The following is a 22,384-nucleotide window of genomic DNA, read 5'->3' as shown; positions in this document are numbered from 1 at the left end:
AATTTCGATTTCGAAAACCCCTCTAAAAATTTTTTTCTGGATGCGCCACTGCACGGAAATATGTTATTATTAAAATTTCAAAAACGTAGTTTAATAAGATTTTTTTGTGATGTTGAGGAAGTGGTGAAGTTTTATAATCTTAATACGAAAGTTTTTTGGCACTGGAGTTTTAAAAATGTAATTGTACGACAACTTTGGTAGCATCAGGTAAAGGGATGGGAAATCCTTCCGGGCAATTTTTTCGAAATTGAAACTCCAAAAGTTTACAATTTTTGACGATCCTCGCTGACATTGGAGAGGGGGGGGGGGGGGGGTCAAGGGCTCTGGGCTCTCCCCTAGAAAATTTTTGGAATTAATGTCGTAAAAATACAGTTGTAAGTGATTTTTTTGTGATGTGTTGGGGGAGGGGGCTGCTTGATCACACACAATTAAATAGATAATAAATAAATAAATATGGTTAATTATTGGCATATAATAAATCTGATAAAAAAAAATAAAAGTCTCGAACATGATTGGTACCAGGCCAACCAGACTGCGGAGTCGGACTGGTTTCGAGGTAAGGGGGCCATCAGAGTCAGAGACTTTAAACTTCCAAGAGTAGGAGTCGGTCATCTTCCCGTTGAGTTTGCAAATCTATCAGGACTGCGGAATCAGGGTTGAAATCGTGAAGTTGGATTGATTTTGAGGAAAAAAAGTCGGAGTCGGAGGCTCTTAAATACCAAGAGTCTGAGCCGATGCCCTGACTCCACATTCCGCAATCTTGACGATCTACATTTGTCCAAAAGAAATGACCCCATCCTCCATTCTAAAATTTATCATTTCCATCCATTGATAGAAACATTACAATTGAAAAAAATTGACTAAAATTTTTTGTTTCTGATTTTGAGAGTGAATTATCTCTGTTTTCTGGCTTCACTTGTGATTGCCAAATTTTACGAACGAAAAATTCGTCCACAGACACGCAAGCGCAGAGACACTTCCTTTCATAAGTACAGCTACACCGCCGCTACATTTTTACTAAGCTGTGTGGAACAGATTTGAGAGGTAGTGTTGCCACCGTAGTCATGAGAAGGAGAAGGTAGCAGACAGTACAGACGGTAAACAAACCCGTGTCATGCACACATCAAGCTCCGGAGGTAACAAGTAATTCTGATATGGGGCGCAACGCTATTACTACTATTGCTATTGGATTTAGTTGCTTGTTAGGTGCTACGTATTATGCTCAAACTGACCTGTCAACGTTTATGCATAATGCACTAAATGTTGTTGGGATATCACAAGATAATGTGAGAAGTGTTTTGACCTTTCTGCATATCATCGACAACCAGTCAAGTAAAGATGCCAAATCAGACCTAAAACTAGATGAAAGTGCCATACTTCTGACCTCAGAGCAATTAAAAGAATTCGACGGAGGTCCAGATAGCAAAGGGTTGTACTTAGCGATCTTAGGGGAAGTGTTTGATGTTGAAAAAGGTGCGCAGCATTACAGGCCTGGCGGTGGATATTCGTTTTTCACCGGTACGTATTCAGTATTCTGTTGAGAAATTAATTTATCTAGCGGTTTTCTATAATATGTGTGTTGTAATACAAAATTATTTATTCAATATTTTGATTTCCTATTATTTAATTTGTTATGGATTATTTTAAGTGAAAATTTTAGACTGTCGAATGTATTTTGTTTCAAATGGTATAATTTCAAGAATATTCAAAACCTTTGTGACATGTTTGTTTAAAGAATTCAATATAGGTAGTATAAATGTACAAGTACATTATTATTGTAATTAGGGAGAGGGAGGGAGTTTAGGAAAGTTGGCAGTTAAAATAATTTCTCAGGGGGTATGAAGGAGCAGAGCATAATCCTTTTCTAAGGATAGGAATGAGAATAAATCCATTTTCTATCTCCAACCTACACACAAGATGAATGATAATCTTAGATGCTTTGAATAATTAATGCAGTTGTATTTCATCCTGTTTAAAACTCAAAGTTGTATAAAATTCTTTAAATTGTGTAACTAGTTTCTTGCATCTAATGCTAACACAAAGCATGTAGATATATATTTAACCATTAATAATATATGTAACCTTTCAGTAGCAGGAAGTAATATATACCTATGTCTTACATAAAATGTTAATGTGAGTTTGTTTTGATATATTTTTTTATGAAAGATTTTGCATGATTTTGGTTCACAATACATTTTTTAATTTGGATATTGCTTGAAGAAAATTATTAATGACGGCACATATGTGAAGATTTCATGTAGAAAGCATTGATAGTTACCTAATTTAAATAATTAAAACTTTGTTAAATTATTAAATTTACTAAGTACTGATGTTCAGATACTTTCTTTGCAGTTCAGTTATGCTATTAGGTTGAAACATTTTTTGGTTTGAAACTGCTCCAAGCTGATAAAACTGCCCATTTAAGTTTATGGAATTATACAGAATTATAACTTTTATTCTTATAAATTATTTGAAGACATAAATGCACTTTGTATTGAAGATGTTAATAAGTATAAACCAATACCGAGGGGACATGATTCAGTTGTTTAAAGTTATTAAAATGAAAGATGTTACGGGGCTGAAGTTTAGCACTGAAAACAGGACAAGGGGGTCATTGTTTTAATCTATTTAAACCTCAGGCTAACATGGATATTAGGAAAAATTATTATTGTAGCAGGATAGTGGAACCTTGGAACAGTTTACTGGCAGAGGTGGTAATGAGCACGGGAGTAGATAGGTTTAAGAGGGCCATTGATCTTCACTGGGGATTGTAAATTGAATAGAACCAGTCTAGCTGGGCCCAGAGCCTGTTGCTGGTCGTCACATCTGTATTTGTAATACATGAAACACAAGACCAATTTAGTCATATGCAGCCAAGGACTTCAGTTTCGTGCTTATTAGCACCAGGGCCGGATTTAGGGGAGGGCAGGCGGGGCTACTGCCCCGGGGCCTCCACAATAAAATTTTTACAAAATATCCTAACTTTCACTGGTCGAAAAAACTATCGGATATATACAATATATATATATCAAAATATTCTGATATAATATCAAAGTATTGGATATTTTCGAAAATATGATGATCTTTTCGAACCCTGATTAGGGGCCTCCACTCCTTCGTTGCCCCGGGGCCTCCTCACTTCCAAATCCGACCCTGATTAGCACTCATCAGCCCGGCATAGGAAAGTGACTGAGCTGGAGATGGGAAACCTAATAATTCTAGCTAAAGGTAGCTAATAATTCTATATTAGCTACCAGTTTGTTTGGCACTCTTGGCTTCCTTTAGAGGTTTTCCATTTCCAGCTCAGTCACTTTCCTATGCCGGGCTGATGAGTGCTAATAAGCATAAAACTGCAGTCCTCGGCAGGAAATGACTGAGCTGGTGATGTATTTCATGTATTTCTACTTTAGCCCTGGCTAATGGGCAGTAATTTACTGAATATAAGTAAAAACCGAGTTTAAAGCTAGGCAGTGTAAGCAGCCTTAGACAGAATTTTTGTAAAACGAAAAACACCAACATTTTTATCCATATTCCATAATTTTTACATCCTTTTTTACTTCCATTGAAAACAAAATATCAATATTTTTTTTATTTCCTGTAATGTCATCTTTTTTATATTGAATAATACTTTCATCTATCTCATGAAAGTGAGACTACTAGAATAAAATGACAAAATAAATACTTTTGTCATCAAAATAAATTTATATTCCAAATCCATGAAATAATATTAGAAACATCAGGCATTTCTGCAAAAGATTAAATTTTTTTTTTAATTTTGAGAACATCAAAATTTTAAGGAGATTTTGTTTTTATACTTAACAAAATCTCTGTTTTTAAAAAAACTTAAGCTCGATATTTGATGTCCTGGGCCATGTCCCATGTTCCCCCTGCCTATCCATTGATCTGGCCCTAGAAAAGACATAAGATCTAAATTTCTGCACAAATTGCACAACCAGAAGTCCCTGTTTTAAATGTTTTAATCCTAAGCTAATTCATTGTGAAATCAGAAAAATTACTACTTCAACAGGGTTCTGGGCATTTGGAATAGTTTGCCAAAGCAGCTGGATTGAATAGTTTTAAGAGAACTCTTGATCTTCATTTGGGATTGATAAACTAAACAGGTCCAGCCTAGCTAGGCCTAGATCCTGTCTCTGTTGGTCACATTTATATTTTGAAATTAGTGGGATCATCAAGCTTGCCTCTTTTATGAAATATTTCAATAAGAAAAAAAAAAAGCTTAAAAATTATGGCTTGAATTTTTTTCTTTGGATAAAATGTTTTTTTTTTTTTTAAATTGTTTTAATTTAGGTTGAAAAAAATACTGCTCTCCTAATTTTGCCTCTTAGGCCTGCAGCCCAATTAGTCCATAATTTAAATATAATTATTGTAATAAATTGGTTGAAGAGACATAAAATAAGGCGCATAAAAGCACCAAATGGGCTCTGGTTGGCTATTTAATGTCAAATACCATTTTTGAGACGAAGGGCCGCTGAGTAGAATACAACTAAGTTTGACCCTGCTTATACCACTATGTTAATAGAGCTCAAAATTATGTCGTATCAAAATTAGCTCCCAGGAGGTGCTGTATATGGGAGAGCCTAGGTCCTTGAACCAGGCAGTTCTTCTTTGGGCAGAAAATACACCCAGTTTCTGTATTTGTTTCGCTGCAACTTGATGTAAAAACTTGAAGGAATAAGGAAGGGAAAGCAGTTTTAAGTTCAAGTTTTTGCCCTGGTTTGGAAAAATTGTAGATGCGGCACTGAAGCTTGGGTGCACTGAGGATGTAAACTGCCTAGGTAAAGTACAAACACACAAACAAAAAAAAGTTTTCAAAAGTCATATTTTTTTTCATTTTATATAGTATCACTCTTGTTTTTATACAAATTAAAGCTATATGATGGTACAATTTTCTAGATGGTTTGTATTTTTTGGGCCCCTAGGCTGGGAATCATGGGCCTATTGTAAATCAGGCCCTGCTGTACATTAACAACCTTTATTTTTCTAGAGATTGTGTAATAATTTGGAGACTAGTGATTGGCAACCATGTAAAAATGTCATCCATCTCATTTATAGCTTGCTTTGCTCTCTCCAATTATTGTTTTACTTCAAAATAAGATCTTCTAGATTTTATTCAAAGAGGGAGCAAATGAAAAACATTCATACTTGAATTCTGAGTTTCTAAAGACCGAAATTTGTTAACTTACATTGGGGGGGGGGGGGAGCCAACCATTTGCTTTGGCGGATCAATCAGGAGTCTCAAAACCAGCGCTGCCCACCCGCTAAAAGCAAGGGTGCACCCCCCTAAATATCACGAAGACCCCCACAAAAAAAAGTACCTCTCAAATAGTGATGTGGATCGGGTAAATACCCAGCGGGTAGGTAAATATTTTTTGGGTATTTACCCGGGTATTTACCCAAGGCCTGGGTAAATACCCAAAAACTGGGTATTTTATAAAAAATGCAAAAAAGTGAATGATAATTTTTTTTTTAAAATCTAAATATGAAATAATTGGTAAAACTGATATATACATATGTATTACACAGTTTATAATATTTTTTATTGAAAGACTTGATGAAATCATGAAAGAAACATATCGTGAACCAAAGAATCTTTCTTTTCAATGTCATAATTGGAGAAGTATAAGCAATTCATTATGAACTTCAGGATTTCAAAATCACAATCTAGGTTAGTCATATCCAAAATGAAAATAAAGGAAGCATGAGGGATGGTTGGAAGAATAAACTGAGAAGTTATTAAGACACTATGGTGTTATTTTATTGATATTTAAGTGATAACATGGAAAATATAGAAACAGTTTTCACATTAATAAGAAGAAAAAAAAAGCAAAATTTTCTTTTCTGTTGCTTTGCTCATTTGCATTTGCTCCCCTGTAGGGTGGGAAGGTAAATATTTTTTGGGGTATTTATCCTAAGGCAGGGTAAATCCCCTAGTAATTGCGCATTTTGCAAAAAATTTTTAGGTAGTATTAAAAGGTGACTGTTTTCTTTTTTAAACATAAACTCTAAAATAAAAGATTAAAAATTTTAAATGTTTATGTATATTATATGTGTGTGTACATATATATGTGTGTGTGTGATACAGAATACACCTGAACAATTGAACTAAGTTTGGAGGAAATTTCTGCATAAGATATAGGTAAATAAATAGTAAAATAAATTGAGCGACATTTCGTTACATTTTGATTTCATGCAGGGATATATTACTGGGTTATAAAAGACTAGGACCTTAAAAAATTGATGTTTGCTTTTTTTTGTAACCAGTAGGGCTTTTTTCTTTTTGTAGAATGACTTTTTATATCTGAAATTTGGCTATCAACACTGATTAGGCATATCCAACACATTTAATGTGAATATCATATTAGATTGCTAAGCTGTTTCACACAATAAATCTTTAAATATGTGATCATAATACAATTTTTGGGCAAAAATTTATTGTTTTGTATATGATTGATTGTATATATACATAATGGAATACATACAGAAAAGTATTTTAGTTGAATATAAATTTTTGAAATAAATACCCGGGTATTTACCCGGGTATATACCCTGGGTATTTACCCCTAAAAATAAATACCCGGGTATTTTACATCACTACTCTCAAAACACCCCGTAAAAGTTTAAGTGCGCCATGACCCTCCCTAGGTGGTAGGTGGGCACCAATGTCAAAACTATTATAAGGTACATAGGTGAGTAAAAGTTGTTTATATGCACTCCTGCCAGTCAGTCATGGTAAAATAAAAATGTTTCAGGCTAAGTATTTTTGCCTTTTGTGACCTTTTTTTCTCTTCTAGTGTTGTGTTTAACGTAATGTTTAAACGAATATTTTCAGGTCGTGACGCTTCTAGAGCCTACATAACTGGAGATTTTAGTGAAAATGGATTAATTGACGATTTAAGTGGCCTTGAAGCCTCATCTTTGTCCAGCATAGAAGATTGGCTTTCGTTTTACAGAGAGGAATACAAACCAGTTGGTAAGACATTTTTCAAAATTTGATGTGTATCTCTTTTTAAAACAATTCTTTGAAAAGAGATTACTTGAGAAATCAAAATTTATCAGATGGTCAAAGATTCATTCTTTGACTATCACAAAAATATTTGCCCTGAGGATTTACTTCTATTTGTATCAAAAACATTGTATTGCAGGAAAGATTTTATATGAGGGGAAGAGGGCACATATGAATGTTTTTTTTTTTTTAATTTGTGCAAAAACTAAGCTTTTTCATTTTGTTTTCTCAATTTATTTTACTAACCATAATTACACACCCTTCAAATGTGCATAATCAAATAAATAAATAAAATGAATAAAAAAATGCAAAAATTGCACACACATGTGCATTTTTACATGCTTGAAGCACATTTGGACACCATAAATAAAACAACATTAATAATTTTAAATGGCAAAAAGACAAATGGCTTGAACTCACATGAATAGGAAATTCTCTTCATTCTGCCAAAACTGCTTGATTAAACTTTTTCTGTCACTTTCAGGAATTAATTTTCAACTGGATAGGTATTTTGAGATTCCAGACAGATCAACTTTTAAAAGTCTGCTTGGAATGAACTTGTATCATGCCATAATATCTCAACAATTCTTTTTTAAATCCATCAATATTTTCTGCAGTCAAGATTTTAACTAAACCTTTATTCTTTGGTATTGAAAGAAAAAGGTTTGGACATTGTCTCATACAGCTATTAGTCTTCTTTCAGTTGATACCAATTTTCCAATATTTCCCCAAGCATTAAAAATATTTTTATTTTAAGCTTCTAAATGCAAGCATTTTGGCTTAAACATTGGACAAGTCATATTGTACCTACTTGAAATGATTTTTTAAGGTATGAAGTTGACATTTAAAAGGTATGAGTGCCATAACTTCAATTCAAACTTAACTACACTGCTTATACACAAGCAAAAAATGCAAGCCAGTGTTTGATAGTAATTTAAAAATTATTTTAAGTACCCTATTTTTTAAAAGTTTTGTGCAATGATTTATAGATGTATACCATTAGGGACACATTCAAACTGTCTACATTTGCCCCTGAAGTAGTGTCCAAATGTGTTCCATAGCTAGATGTTTAAAATTTTTTAAAGCCCATCATAGTAAAAAATTTCTCTGACAAATTAGGTTAATACATCAATATGTTCAATATATAAGCTATTTACTTTTATATAATTAATTTTCATAATAATATAAGTGTACGAACTAACATTCTAACAAATTTAACAAAAATTACTTTTAAATTTCAAAACTGAATGATCAACATAACTGGAAACACTTTACTGCAGATCCCTTCAAATTTTCTGGATCATAGTGCTGTATTGAAGTATATTTTTGCATTATTTTCATTTCTTTAAGTTTGAGAAAATTGAGCTGTCCATATGTGCCCCTCTCTACCCTAGATGTTTAAATATAGTTTCTAAAGATAAAAGTATGGTAATGCTAGAATGTTTATAGTAAACTTTCATCCATTTATGTGTTGAAAAAATGGATTATGTTTCAGATAAAACTATTAGAAAAGAGTTTGAATAAATGTAATTTAAAAATATTAAAATTACAAAGTTCTTCTGAATTAACAATTTTTATCTAATTGTGAGGACTCTCCTCTTCTCTATTCGGCGGCGCTAGTGTCGCGCCTTCTCTATGTACTTTAACTTCTATCTTGTGCTTCCGGAACACAGAGCAGCGCCATGTTTAATACTGTAAATACGTGTATATTCGAATAAAGTAAATTAAGTGTTTCTATCATATTTGTGCTATCCAGTAACATTGCCTCTTCAATTATATGACGGTCACCACAGTTAGTTGGCGACGATGGAAGAAAATAAGGAAGAAATGACAAAGGAAACGTAGCCGTCAATTCGTTTCAACATTGAAGATTCTCCAGGTACTCTTATTTGTTTTTTTTTTTCAAACTGTGACTTTATTTTCAAAATATGGATGCTGAACAGTTCAATACATTCATGGCTGCATTTACCCAGCAGCAACAGGCAATGTTAGCACAAATCGAAAAGCACTTGTCGAAAGAACATTCGAATGAAACTTCAATAAATTTAGTCAATGTATCTCCGTTCGAGAATTTTGATTCCAAACGCGAAAAATTTTCATGCTATTTAGAACGTTTTGATAATTACTGCACTATGAAAGGCGTTACTGACAATGAAAAAATTTCTCAACTTTTATGCGTGTCCATAGGTTTGACACACTACAACAACTTAGCAGCTTTCCTTGGACCGGAAAAGCCTGTCAAGCAGCTAGAATACGAGAATTTAGTCAAAGCATTTAAACAAATGTTGATACCAAAAAGGAATGTTGTTGTTTCGCAGTTCCTTATGCTCTCCGGGAACGTGTCAACAAGGAGTTGGACTCTCTGGAAGCAGACGGAGTAATATCCTTAGTTCCTGCAAGTGACTGGGGGTCGCCATTGGTAGTAATTCCCAAACCAAATGGTGGTGTCCGGTTATGTGTCGATTACAAATGTGGTGTAAATGAACGACTAATTCAATCAAATCACCCAGTAAGAAGAATAGACGATGTATTTCATAGCCTCCGTAATTCCAGATATTTTTGTAAATTAGACCTTTTCAAAGCTTACCTTCATCTAAATGTTGACGAGGACAGCAGCATGATCCAAACCATTTCAACACATCGTGGTACCTATCGCATGCATAGGCTTAGTTTCGGAATCAAGACGGCTCCATCCGAATTCAATCGCATTCTTTCTCAAATTCTTAAAGGTCTACCGAAAACAGAATCATATTTCGACGATATCATTGTACACGGAGAAACACTAGAAGAATGTACGAAGAATTTAGAATTTTGTTTACAAAGATTGTATGATTATGACCTACACCTAAACAAACAAAAATGTTCATTTTTTCAAGAGAAAATCGAATATCTCGGACATGTTATTGAATACAACAAGATAAGCAAATCTCCAGAGAAGGTCCATGCTGTTCAAGAAATGCCAAGGCCATCAAATGCCGATGAAATCAGACGATTTTTGGGACTTGTAACTTATTATTCCCGTTTCATTCCAGACTTTTCAACTATTTCATATCCACTTCGATGTCTACTTAGGAAAAATGCACCTTGGTTTTGGAGCGCCAGTTGCGAATCAGCATTTATAAAACTGAAATGTGAACTTTGCAGTGATCGGGTACTAATTCCATTTGATCCCAGTTTACCAGTTATCCTGAGTACTGATGCAAGCCCTACTGGAATTGCTGCAGTACTGAGTCACTCTACAGAAGGCGTAGAACGACCTATTGCCTATGCTTCTCGTGCACTCACCAGTTCTGAACAAAATTACAGCCAGTTAGATCGAGAGGCCTTAGCTATCATTTTCGGTGTGACGCAGTTCTTCAATTACGTATTTGGCAAACCTTTCAAGCTGGTTACCGACAATGAAGCACTAACAAGAATTTTTCATCCGCACAAGGCTCTTCCTCGGATGACTTCAGCAAGATTGCTTCGATATGCTTCCTACTTATCAAGTTTTGATTACTCTGTACAATTCAAAAAGGGATCTGAAAATCAAAATGTTGATTGCTTGTCCAGGGCACCAGTTCAAAAGCCCGAAATGTCAGTTGATGAATTCATAGGCGAAGAAGCAAATCAAGTATACGCCGAAAATATATTCCAGATTTCAAGTCAACAAATAACATCGCTGACCATCCAGACTGAAACAGGACAAGATACAGAATTGAAGGAAATAATAATGAAGCTAAACAACACTTGCAAATATTCAGAATTTACATTGCTTGATGGCATTCTTTTCCGAGGGGACAGAGTCGTAATTCCAAAAGGTTTACGTTCTACAATACTAGAGGAACTTCACGAAACTCATTTGGGAATAACGAAAATGAAGCAACTCGCAAGAAAATATGTTTATTGGCCAGGAATTGACTCCGACATAGAAAAATTAGTCAAAGGGTGCAAAGGATGTGCACTAACAAAGTCAAATCCACCAAAGGTGTCTATCCATCCATGGGAACTTCCAGCAAATAACTGGGACAGAATTCACATCGACTATGCTGGCCCGTTCGAAAATTACTACTTCTTGGTGTGTGTCGATGCCAAGTCTAAATGGGCAGAAGTTGAAGTTATATGTTATTGTATCCGATAATGCTCAAATTTTTCAAAGTGACGAATTTCACACCTACAGTTCCAATCATGGAATTTTCCAAAAGTTTATAGCTCCAGGACACCCTGCAACAAATGGTCTTGCAGAAAGAAATGTGCAAACCTTAAAGAGGAAATTAAAAGCTTCATTCCTCGAACAAACTTCAATACCATTCAAGGTTCAAAACATATTGTTTCGCTATAGAGCAACCCCTCTAGCTTGTGGCAAGTCTCCAGCTGAATTATATCTAAACAGAGAATTTCGTATTCGCTTGAACTCTATCTTCCCATATCATCCAACAACATCAAAAATTTCCAGTGGTCCTGTGAGATCTTTTAAAGTGGGGGAGAGAGTCCAGGTTCGAGTCTTCATAAACAACCGAAACGTCTGGCAGTTTGGAAAAGTAATAAAAAAGTTTGGTTCATGCCATTATTTGATTAGGCTAGACTCAGGACGACAACTAAAGCGACATATTAACCAACTGCATTCGACCGGTGTGCCAATGAACCTTGAGGAGGACCCTTCTCGAGAGTGCCGTTCTAATGTTTCCAGTGATTCAAGACAACGAACTGTGGTTTTTGATGTTCCACGGATTCCAGAGAAAGCTCCTGCAATCTCCTGTGACAACCAGAATGTTCCCGAGGCATCCCAGAATACCAGCCAACCTGCTGTGCCACTGCCTCGCCGTTCTCAAAGGAATATAAGACTTCCTTCATACCTAAGGGACTATCAATTGTCTTAAGGGGGGTTTCTTAATTAAGTGGGGGAGACTGTGAGGACTCTCTTCTTCTCTATTCGGCGGCGCTAGTGTCGCGCCTTCTCTATGTACTTTAACTTCTATCTTGTGCTTCCGGAACACAGAGCAGCGCCATGTTTAATACTGTAAATACGTGTATATTCGAATAAAGTAAATTAAGTGTTTCTATCATATTTGTGCTATCCAGTAACATTGCCTCTTCAATTATATGACGGTCACCACACTAATCTTATTCTTAAAAATTCTTCTGAAGTAATTCTGTAAAGTATTAAAAGCTATGTCTGAAGATTCTTGTATTTTTTACTTCCCACATTTTCCAGTGCATCAGATGCTATACATAAGTCACGAAAAAAAAAAAGAGTCATTCATTCTCAAAAGTAAATTAACCTTTTAGGAATCTTCCATTATCAATGCCACTGAATCTGTACTATTAATTAACATGGATGCCCGTATACAAAATTTTAAGGGAGTGGGGGGCTCAAATATTTTCTCCATGGTTTAGCAGGATATTTTCCATATGGAAACCAATTTCAGTGCAGATTAGAGTTATTCAAGTTTGACATTTTTCATAACTAATTCATTAATGGCTGGAGAAGAAATATTTTTAGATTTTTGCAAAGACAAAAGTAGTAAAAGCAAGGAAATTCTAATTTCTAAGGGGGGAGGGGAGCTTGAGACCCCACTTGCCCCCCCCCCCATATGGGCACCCATGATTATTAATGTCTCTCTCTTCCTCTTTATCATAATATTTTCCATAAAAGAACTAATATTCACCTCCTTCTGTTGCTTAATTAAAATTTTAAGAAAGATTGTTTAATCATTAATTTTCAAGCAAGATGTGTTATCTCACTTGGAGAGTATTGTGAAGCAGATTCCTGGGCATCTCATTTCTTAGGGAAAAAGAAAATCTTGTACACAAGAAAATCATCAATGCTTTTCCATTGATTTTCATTTTTATTATTAAATGAATGTTTATGAAAGATTTTGGCCGCATGAAAGGTGATCTTAAAGGTTAGAGTTTTCAGTATCATTTAAATTTAAAAACAAATCCTGAACCAACTAGAAATTTAAGTGCAATTGAAGTATATGCATGTGAAACTTCCCCTCCCACTCTTTCTTTTTCAGCACTAATTAAAAATTTTTAAATGTAAGAATAGTGAATTTAAAAACATTAATTTAATACAGTAAAATGCAGTGGCGTAGCTAGACCCGACTTTCGGGGGGGGTTACTTCTTTTATATATATATATATATATATATATATATATATATATATATATATATATATATATATATATATATATAATATATATATATATATATTATATATATATATATATTATATATATATATATATATATATATATATATATATACATATATATAATATATATATATATATATATATATATATATATAATATATATATATATATATATATATATATATATAATATATATATATATATATATATATATATATATATATATATATATATATATATGTGTGTGTGTGTGTGTGTAATCGCTTGGAATTTTTTCCTTTCTCTTCTCTCTTCTTTTTCTCTTTTTTTTTTTTTTTTTGAAACTAACTTTTCGGGGGGGGGGGGGTTTGTCCCCAAAACCCCCCCCTTAGCTACGCCCCTGGTAAAATGTTACTGCTATGCAGGGTTTGCCGACATATATCCGATATTTATTTTGAAAATATCATGATATTTTGATATTTTCAATATTCATTTTTTCAACTATGGTTATTTTCAAAAAAAATATGTTAATCATAGTAATATTGTTCATTTATTATTAAAAGTAGCCAAAAAGTTGTCTACTATATTTTTATGATGTATAATGATTCTAGTTGAACCGAACCATTGTTTCGGTCACTCGTCTGGTCAGTGCTAATTCTATATTAGCTACCAGTTTGTTTGGCACTCTTGGGTTCCTTAAGAGGTTTTCCACCTCCAGCTCAGTTAGTCCTATGCCAGGCTGATGAGTGCTAATAAGCACGAAACTGAAGTCCTCGGCTGGAATCGACTGAGCTGGCGGTGTATTTCATGTATTTCTGACTTAGCTCAGGCTATAGGGCGGTAAATTACTGAATATATCAAAATATCCAATATTTTCAAAAATGTCATGATATTTTCAAACCCTGCAGCTATGTTGTTGTACAGATTGCATTGCATTTGTTATTAAAATTATATAGTTTTGTTAATGCTAATTTTTGTCATTACTAATGTTTCAGGCAAAGTCATAGGCCGGTATTATGACAAAAATGGAGCTGCTACAGAAGAGCTCCTGCAGGTAAAAGAAAAAATTGCTAAAACAAAAAAGAACAGGTGGGTTGAAGATCAAGATAAGGAGTTTTTTCCACCCTGCAATTCTGAATGGAGTAAAGAGAAAGGCAGCAAAGTTTGGTGCACCAAGAAGAGGTATAACATTTGAAACAGGCTCTCATTGCTTAAAAAGCATGATAAAATCTACCTTAGAGCCAGACTGACCCAAGTAACATGATAAGATAATTTTACGGGAGAGTGGAAAAACTTATTTTCTAGCACATGCAAAGGATGGGATGCAGGCTATTTTAATCCTGGTGAAAATTTAAAAAGGATTTTTTTTTAAAGAATTATATTCACATGACTTGATGCAGAATAAGCTTCTGCAATCAGGACTGCGGAGTCGGATCGAAAATGGCCGACTCCGACACCTGGATTTTGAAACGTCTGACTCCGACTCTAGTTTTCTTTTCTTTTTCAATATTTGTCCCTCATAGGTAAGGGAAAAAACCCTTAACTTATTGAAACATTACATCTTTTTTATGAAATTTTTGAGTAGTGTTCTTCTTCTTCTTCTTCTTCTCTATTTTGAGGTATATGCTTCACTCTAATACAGTGGCTTCACCTCTATTACTCCAAAATTTTTTCCTGTTTCTACTTGAAACAAAAGGAAGGACAAGGTTCAATAATCAGAAAATTCGACAAAACAATAAAGAATGAGAGGCTGAGGGCAGAGGGCAAGAAAGATGCAAAAAGGAAACAAAGCTTAATCCCAACTAGGGGGAAGCCCAGGAAGGAGAACACCAAAAGGAAAAGGAAATTATGAATCAATAGCCTTGAGCAAATCAATGAGAAGGGACATCAAGCGGCGAGAAGCATGAGCGGCCGAGAAAACAAGAGAGAAGGACAAGGGGACACATCCCATATAGGCGCAAATTCTGTCCCTTTCCTTATTATATTTATTGCAGACAAGAACGGCATGGTCTACTGTATCAGGAGTATTACATGTTAAGCACAGAGGGGAGTTACTATGTTTGATTCAGTGCTGGTTGAATTGAGTGAGAGTGGTACGGGTCTGAGCTCTTGATAGCAGGACATCTTCATATCGATTTTTTGTTAAATTGTGTTTGCTGTTTCCTTGACCATTCAAGTGGCTGTATCCGATATAGTATTTAGATCTGTTCCAGGAAGTTGTAGCTTTATCTCTGTACTTTTGTTTCAGGTTCTGTATTATGTCTTCAGGGGCAATCCAGTTGAGAATGATATTTTCCCCGTGTCCCATGCTAGCTAGTCTGTCTGCAGTTTCATTTGCTTTGATTCCCACGTGGGCAGGGGTCCAAACGAACTTGAGTGTATGACCGATTGAAGTGTGATTGGCAATACTTTTTGAAATCATCGTGATGATGTGGGGAGACTTATTGTTAGCTCTTTCGAGGGCAGAAAGGACCGACAGACTGTCTGAGCAGAATATTATCTTTGGACCTGTGCTTCCGAAACGAACAATAGCGAGCCATAGAGCGAGCCCTTCAGCAGTGAAGATGGAGTTCATGTTAGAAATTTTTCCCTTTATATTTTCGTTTGAATTTGAATTGTGGACCCCTATTGCTGTAGAGTATTGGGTCTTTGATGCATCAGTTGCTATAATCTGGCAGTCATTCCAGTAGGTGGAGCAGTAGTCGTCGAAAGCTTTGCTAATTAGTTGCCTTGGAATATCAGTTTTTTGGAAAGGAAGGGACTTGAGGGAAATTGTAGTTCTGTTTGGATTAATATTTGAAGGAATACAAATAGGTATGCATTGACTGGGATAGATATTTAGGTCTGTCAGTAAATTTTTTTCCCGAATTCCTAAAGGAGTTTTTTCTAATTTGGTAGGGATTTTTTTAATCTCATAAGAGAGAACTGTTTTCCTGATTGGTGAGAGCTTGTCCAAGGCAACTTGTCTGATAAAAAACATCTCAGATTTGAGATCATGTGTTTGGCTGCAGGAGGTCTCATTTGCTTCTCTAAGCAGGATTGGGATTGGGGTGAATTTTGGGAGACCAGTTGCTACTCGTAGAGCAGCATGGTATATTATTTCAATTTTATTTTTATTTGTCTGGGAACAGAGTAGTGTTTTATTGCAAAAGTAAGATACATACAACGCCGGAAATTCAATTTGAAAATCAAATTTTCCAATAGTTGAGATTTTTAAAGTGAGATTGCTCAAAAACCCCTCTTTTTAAAAGAGATGAGAAGGGTTAGTTTGGTTTTTATATTTAACAAATTAATGTTGATCGAATTGAGAATTGTATGAGATCAATTTTTGAAAGCCGTAGCACTAGAAAACGAAGTTTTCTTACAAAGCTCCTGGGAGACACCCATCAGGAGGGTGGGGGGTGTAACACCCTAAGTTAATTTAGGAGTTTGTAAAAATATAAATAGTATTTTAATTCCGGGGGGGGGGGGGAATAATTATCTTAATAAATATATATTAATTTAATCAACACATTTTATCTTTATATTTCCTTTACAAGATTTCAAAGAAAATAGGGTACTATATTGCTGGGAGAGGATGGGTACATATGGAGCAAAGTTCACGCAAAATACGGCAATGTACTGCTTTGTACGAATAGCTTTGAAACTATACCTATATTTCTTCTCTCAATTTTTAACTCAAGTTTTATTGGCTGCTTTAGAAGTAACCTTGATATAAAAATTTTAAGATTAACTTCTATTGAACATTGTAATCAAGAAATCATATACTGATTTTATTTCATACCTTTTGATGAGAACCATGTTAATAGAATAGACTTAAGATTTAAAAAAAAAGAAAATGTGTTATATTTTATTGGATGTTTTGAATTAGCACTTTCGCGCCAAAACTAATTTGAATTTGCCGTCCCCTCAGAAGTTTCCACCCAGGCTATGGACCCCGACTTGCCCCAGGGATACATTTCATTTACTATTTTATAACTAAGATCAAAGTAAAAAAAATGTTCAGATTCAAAAACTGCTTATTCTTACAATATATTGGTGAACAAAACCTTTGCTGGCTGTTGCTAATAGTCAAAGAAACTTACAAAAACAAGCAAACTAGCGAGTCGGTGGAGGTAGCTAACACGGAAAGTGAAAGTTCGACAAATAAAGAAGCCAGCTAGTTGCTAATGGTAGTTATTTTCTTAGTAGTAGGTCTTTATTCATAAATCGAAGCAATTTGTTGAAATTTTTTTTTAAATGTAAAGAGATTCAGTGAAAATGAGAGGAAAAGAGATGCACGGAGTCGGCCTACTTTCCAACGACTCCAACTACTTAACCCCAAAATCAGTCCGAATCCGACTCTTCAACTGTGACTCCACAGCCCTGCATACAATGCACTAATAAATGGAAAATTGCAATTCTTGGACTTATGTCAGTCTGGCTCTGAAGTACAGTATGAAGTATAAATATATTAGCAGCAATGATGTTCTCACAAATCATGCGTTGCAAGGTCCTTCAATTTATCTGGATACTTAACATCAAAACAATTAATATAGTCAATAAAGATTTGAAAAAAAGAAAAAAACCATGCTTGCATTTACTTCCCCAGTCACTCAGATATGTCTTTTGAAAATTGCTAATTGATACCATTTGTCATTCCAAATTTGTTTTACATATTTTTGTCCGTTTTCTTTAGTTTGTCATTATTTTAAACCAGGGTGCAAGGATGGATTACTGAAACATGTCAGTTAAATACCGTAGTTACTGGTCCATTGGGGCAGTGACTTTTTTCTAAATTTCTACCCCTGCTTTCGACTTGCGAATTCCTTTCTTCTCCCTCACAATCATATTACAATTGAGTTACTTGTCCATTTGCAAATAGACAGGGAACATATAAATATGAGCAGTGGCGTAACTACACTTTCTGCTGCCCGGGGAGATTCCTCAATTTGCTGCCCTTTGGTTGAGAAACAGTCCAAAGTATTTAAAGGAACAATAAGAACTTAATTACGAAGAAAAATAAAGAATATGCCCTATTCAGAAAATTTTTCAAAATGTCCTAAAAATGCATTTTAAACTTTGGTGACACCAGGTAGGAGCTTAGAGGCCGACGCTCTGAGCAGGAAATTTTCCTAATTAAAAGATCTAGAAATGCAATTTTATGGTTTCTTTGGTCTTGTCAAAGAGGGTAATAATTTCCTTTTGGATCTGTGCTTGGGTGCTTCCCTTAATGTTGAAAAATTCGGAAGTTGCCGCTTTCCTAGATCGAAAAAAGGTATATTACAAAATTTGGATGGTTTTCTTTTTCACTGATACAGGGTGATAAGATTAATAAGCCCTATAAGTTCGATTAACCATACTGATTCATGAGAAGGAAAAGTTGTGCATTGAAAATCATTACTTTCCATGTGAAAGGTTTACTTAGACATCAATTCACTAATTAAAAACCTTCCGCTTAAATGAATGTCTCAGTTTGAAACTCACTGTTTATAGGAATTTTGTTGATATAAAGCAGTAAGATTAGTCGCAGCTATTATTTGAATTGTGAGTAAGTATTTTTATAAAATAAACATAAAATTCATTCTGGTCTGAATAAAAGTTTTGTAATAAGTGACCAATTAAAGCAATTTCTGAAACAGATAATGCTACCCCGATGACGAGCAATTAATTGCCCACCATTTCAGATCTCTCTTTTCTTACTCTTGTTGTAACTTTCTTCAAAAAAATTTTTTTTGGTGGTTTTCAAGTAACTTTCTGAAAATCAAGTGCTAGCTTCATATTATAATGAAAAGTTTTTTTTTTTTGCCTCCAGTAATTGATCAAAAGCATGATTTCCCTATTGGGAAACATTGAACTTTTTTCACATCAAGAGCAGCAAAGTGCCGCCCCGGGGAGGGGGGGGGGGACCGCCCTCTCTGCCCACCCTAGTTACGCCACTGAATATGAGGAACACTGGTAACATCATCTTAGAAATGGCAGAGAATATTTTGTTTTGGCTGCTTGATCAAAATGTATGTGATATTGGTTGGGCACTAAAGGAAAAAAAAATGTTTCAAGATTTTAAACTTAATTGGCAAATAAAACAGTTTGCATTTTTATTGTAACGCTTTTAAACATGTTTAAATAAATACATTAATGTACAACCTTAAAATCTTGCACAAGGTCTAACTAACATAATACAGGAAAAGGTGCTTGAATCTTTAAATTTTGGTTTATAAATCATTTAAAAATAATTCAAATTAATAGCTTTAATGGGCTTTGGTGGCCTCATTGGTAAGGTGATAACTGGAGAGTCACCGGCTCGATGCCAGCCAGCCCAGGATCCTCAGCGTTTGCTATTGGCGACTGGGGCATATAAAATATGTTGTTGTCACAATGTCTTCCAAGTTCCCATTCCAAGTCATAAACTCAGGGGCGTTTTCGCTCCAGACAGAGCTTTTTTGTCAAAGCCTAACTGGTTAAACCATTCACAGTGGTTTGTATGTTAGACATCAGAGTTTAATGTAATAGGAAGCAGTGAGAAGCAAAGGGATGTAGGTGGACATTTTCAAGTTTTGAGTAAAACGCATTTAAAGATAACTTCCTAGGTAGGCTTTCATTGAATTTTTTTTTCTAAATCAGAATAAAGATCGAATATTTCCTATGACTCACCGTAGAAAGATGACATTCGCCTACTTTAGTCTTTCACGCAACATATGAGGTAGTGAGAAGCAAAGGGATGTAAGTGTACATTTTCAAGTTTTGAGTAAAACGCTTTTAAAGATAAGGTTATAGGTAAGCTTTCATTGAAAAACGGTTCTAAATCATGCTGTATAACGGAACCTACCAGAGCTACCAGTACTATCTCTTGCCCCAAGACAGAGGAGAGGTTCACCTATCATTTGTACTGGTTATCTCCAAATTTTTAATTTGGCTACTTACAACCCTTTGTTTCTCACTGCCTCATATAGTGTAAATGACTTTTCCAGAAATTCTATGTAACAAGATTCCACTATGCATATCTAATTGAATCAATAATTATTTTCTGAATTCTTATCATGAAACATATTTTGTAATTATAGTGGTGGCATTGATCGTGAATGGATTGGAGTCCCGAGGGAATTACACAAGAAAGGCAAGGATCCAAGATGTGTGTGTGTCAAAAATTTCGGCCCACCATCTGGAGCATCTGCTGACACTAAGAGTTCTGATCGAGGAGACCTCGATCATCCCGACTTGAAAGAATATCCTGGGTGCCTCCCAACCTCTGACACTTGCAAAGTGAATCATCCATAAGGTCCTGTTTGTGCCTTCACAGTAAACTGCAGCCAATGGGAAGTTTTAGAAATTCGTCAATCTTTATATTTAATTAAAATTTTTTGTTATCACACCCTGATTTTCTCATAAAACAGTGAAATTCTGATTTTAAATTGCTCGTTTCATACATTATCCTGCTTAGGACATCATTTTCTGTTGGTCCATAAAAGTTGTTACTGCGGCAATGTTAAAATATTCCAGATTTTACGTTACCTTTTTTCAGGGGGGGGGGTGATAAGTAATCTTCCCTGGAAGTGATTTTTGGCAACGGTCTTGCTTCTGTGATCTGATTTCCAATATTCAGTTGTATCTAAATCAGTATTTTATTTTATACATCACTTGATTTTACAGAATTATTTTAGCTAATTAATGCCCTAATTTTTGAGTGAGCAAGAAATAATTGTCAATAAATTATTCTTCATCTCATTTGAACTTGTGATACAATGAGTTAAACATTTTATCATTGTATAGTTACTTTACATTAAAAAAAAGTTTAAATTCAGTTGTGCTATTGAAGCAGCTTAGTTAATAAGATGGAATTTACAATACCTTCTGAGCTTTATTTTGAAATTCAAATGCGCTTCATCCATATAAATATATACACACATACAGGGTTTAACAAATCCCAGGTGACAAAAAAAAAAAAAAAAAAACTTCGCTACTGGTTCTTGCAGAAACCATGTTCTATTGAATTTTCCTATAAACTCTGAGAAATAATTCGTCTGCTGCCTAACTTTTTTCCTGTTAAATATATATATATATTTATATAATTTCTAAATGCACACAGTTTATTATATGCTGAATAAAGTCTACTTCTATGCAAGGCAATGAACTCAGGTTGTTTCAAATTGATGATATACAACTTGTGTTGATCTTGTGGATGTGAAATTGCCCAAAGTGAGCATGCTAACTTTGCCACAATTGAAGATAAATAACTATCTTCTACTAGTGCCTTCATGAATTTTTATCACATCAAGCTTTAATGTCCTTGCATTTTATTTGCAATTCTATACTTAACACTAAGGGTGGGCCCTTTTTAAAATTTATTGATAAGTCAAGAGAAGAAAAACATGCATATTTGTAAAATGCAAATGTCTGGACTATTTAATTAAATCATTAGCAATTTACTGTATGACTATTTAAACAATTTTGCAGCATTTATGTGTTTTAATTTTCATGTTTCTCTTTTCAAATTCTATTAAATATATACTGACCAAATTTACAAAAAAGAAAAAAAAATCACATAATGAATAAAAATGTCGAGTTGTAAGAAAGGCTTTAAGTAACATAATGGTCACTTTGTCCTGCACATGACGTTTCATATATTTCATTAAAAACAATACTTTGAAATATTAACAAATTTTTTCTGCTTAACAAATTACAAACTTATATGTGATATCCTAGCAAAAATTTTGTCATTATCCTTTAACATTATTACTTTTTAATGAAATATATGAACCGTCACATGCAGGACAAGCGATTTACTTTTTCGTGGAATGGCCCTATTGCATAAATTTAGATGCAAAAATAAACTTAATTTTTAACCTTATTTCATTGGTGCTTAAATTTACTAAAAATTTTTTTTTTGTACTCTGGATGATATTATGTCATGTTCATGTACCTTTTTTGTGAAACATTAATATTTGTATAAAAAAATAATAAATCATAAAGTTTGTGATTTCGTTAGAAAAAATATTTGGTAGAGAATTTTCAAAAATAAGGATTTTATTTTGTAACAGGATGTAACAGAAGAGCTGTTTTCCCACAATCAGCCCAGCCGGTGGAAGCACTGAGCTTAACATATAAACAATGCCATAAGATCATATCATGAACCGAATATTTGATTATCGTTGAATAAAAATAATTTCACATGTTTGTTTAAAGGCTGTAAGATGATTTTTGTTTTGCTAAGTTTTTGATTTTTCTTGAAATCAATAATTAAATGATGATATAGGTTCATTCCACG

At 34.3% G+C, this 22,384-nt stretch overlaps 1 protein-coding gene across 1 annotated transcript; it reads left to right on the top strand.

Annotated features, from left to right (window-relative positions):
• Positions 1 to 1,085: 1,085 nt before the first annotated feature.
• Positions 1,086 to 22,384, top strand: LOC129225138 (neuferricin-like). Its single transcript, XM_054859699.1, has 4 exons — positions 1,086 to 1,518; positions 6,851 to 6,991; positions 14,136 to 14,322; positions 20,184 to 22,384. The coding sequence occupies exons 1-4, from the start codon at positions 1,155 to 1,157 to the stop codon at positions 20,395 to 20,397; spliced, it is 906 nt and encodes a 301-aa protein (XP_054715674.1). The 5' UTR covers positions 1,086 to 1,154; the 3' UTR covers positions 20,398 to 22,384.

Source organism: Uloborus diversus, chromosome 6 (genome assembly GCF_026930045.1).
Source record: "Uloborus diversus isolate 005 chromosome 6, Udiv.v.3.1, whole genome shotgun sequence".
Lineage (NCBI taxonomy): Eukaryota > Metazoa > Arthropoda > Arachnida > Araneae > Uloboridae > Uloborus > Uloborus diversus.
The sequence above is the reverse complement of the archived record's forward strand: the minus strand, read 5'-3'. Positions and strand labels throughout refer to the sequence as shown.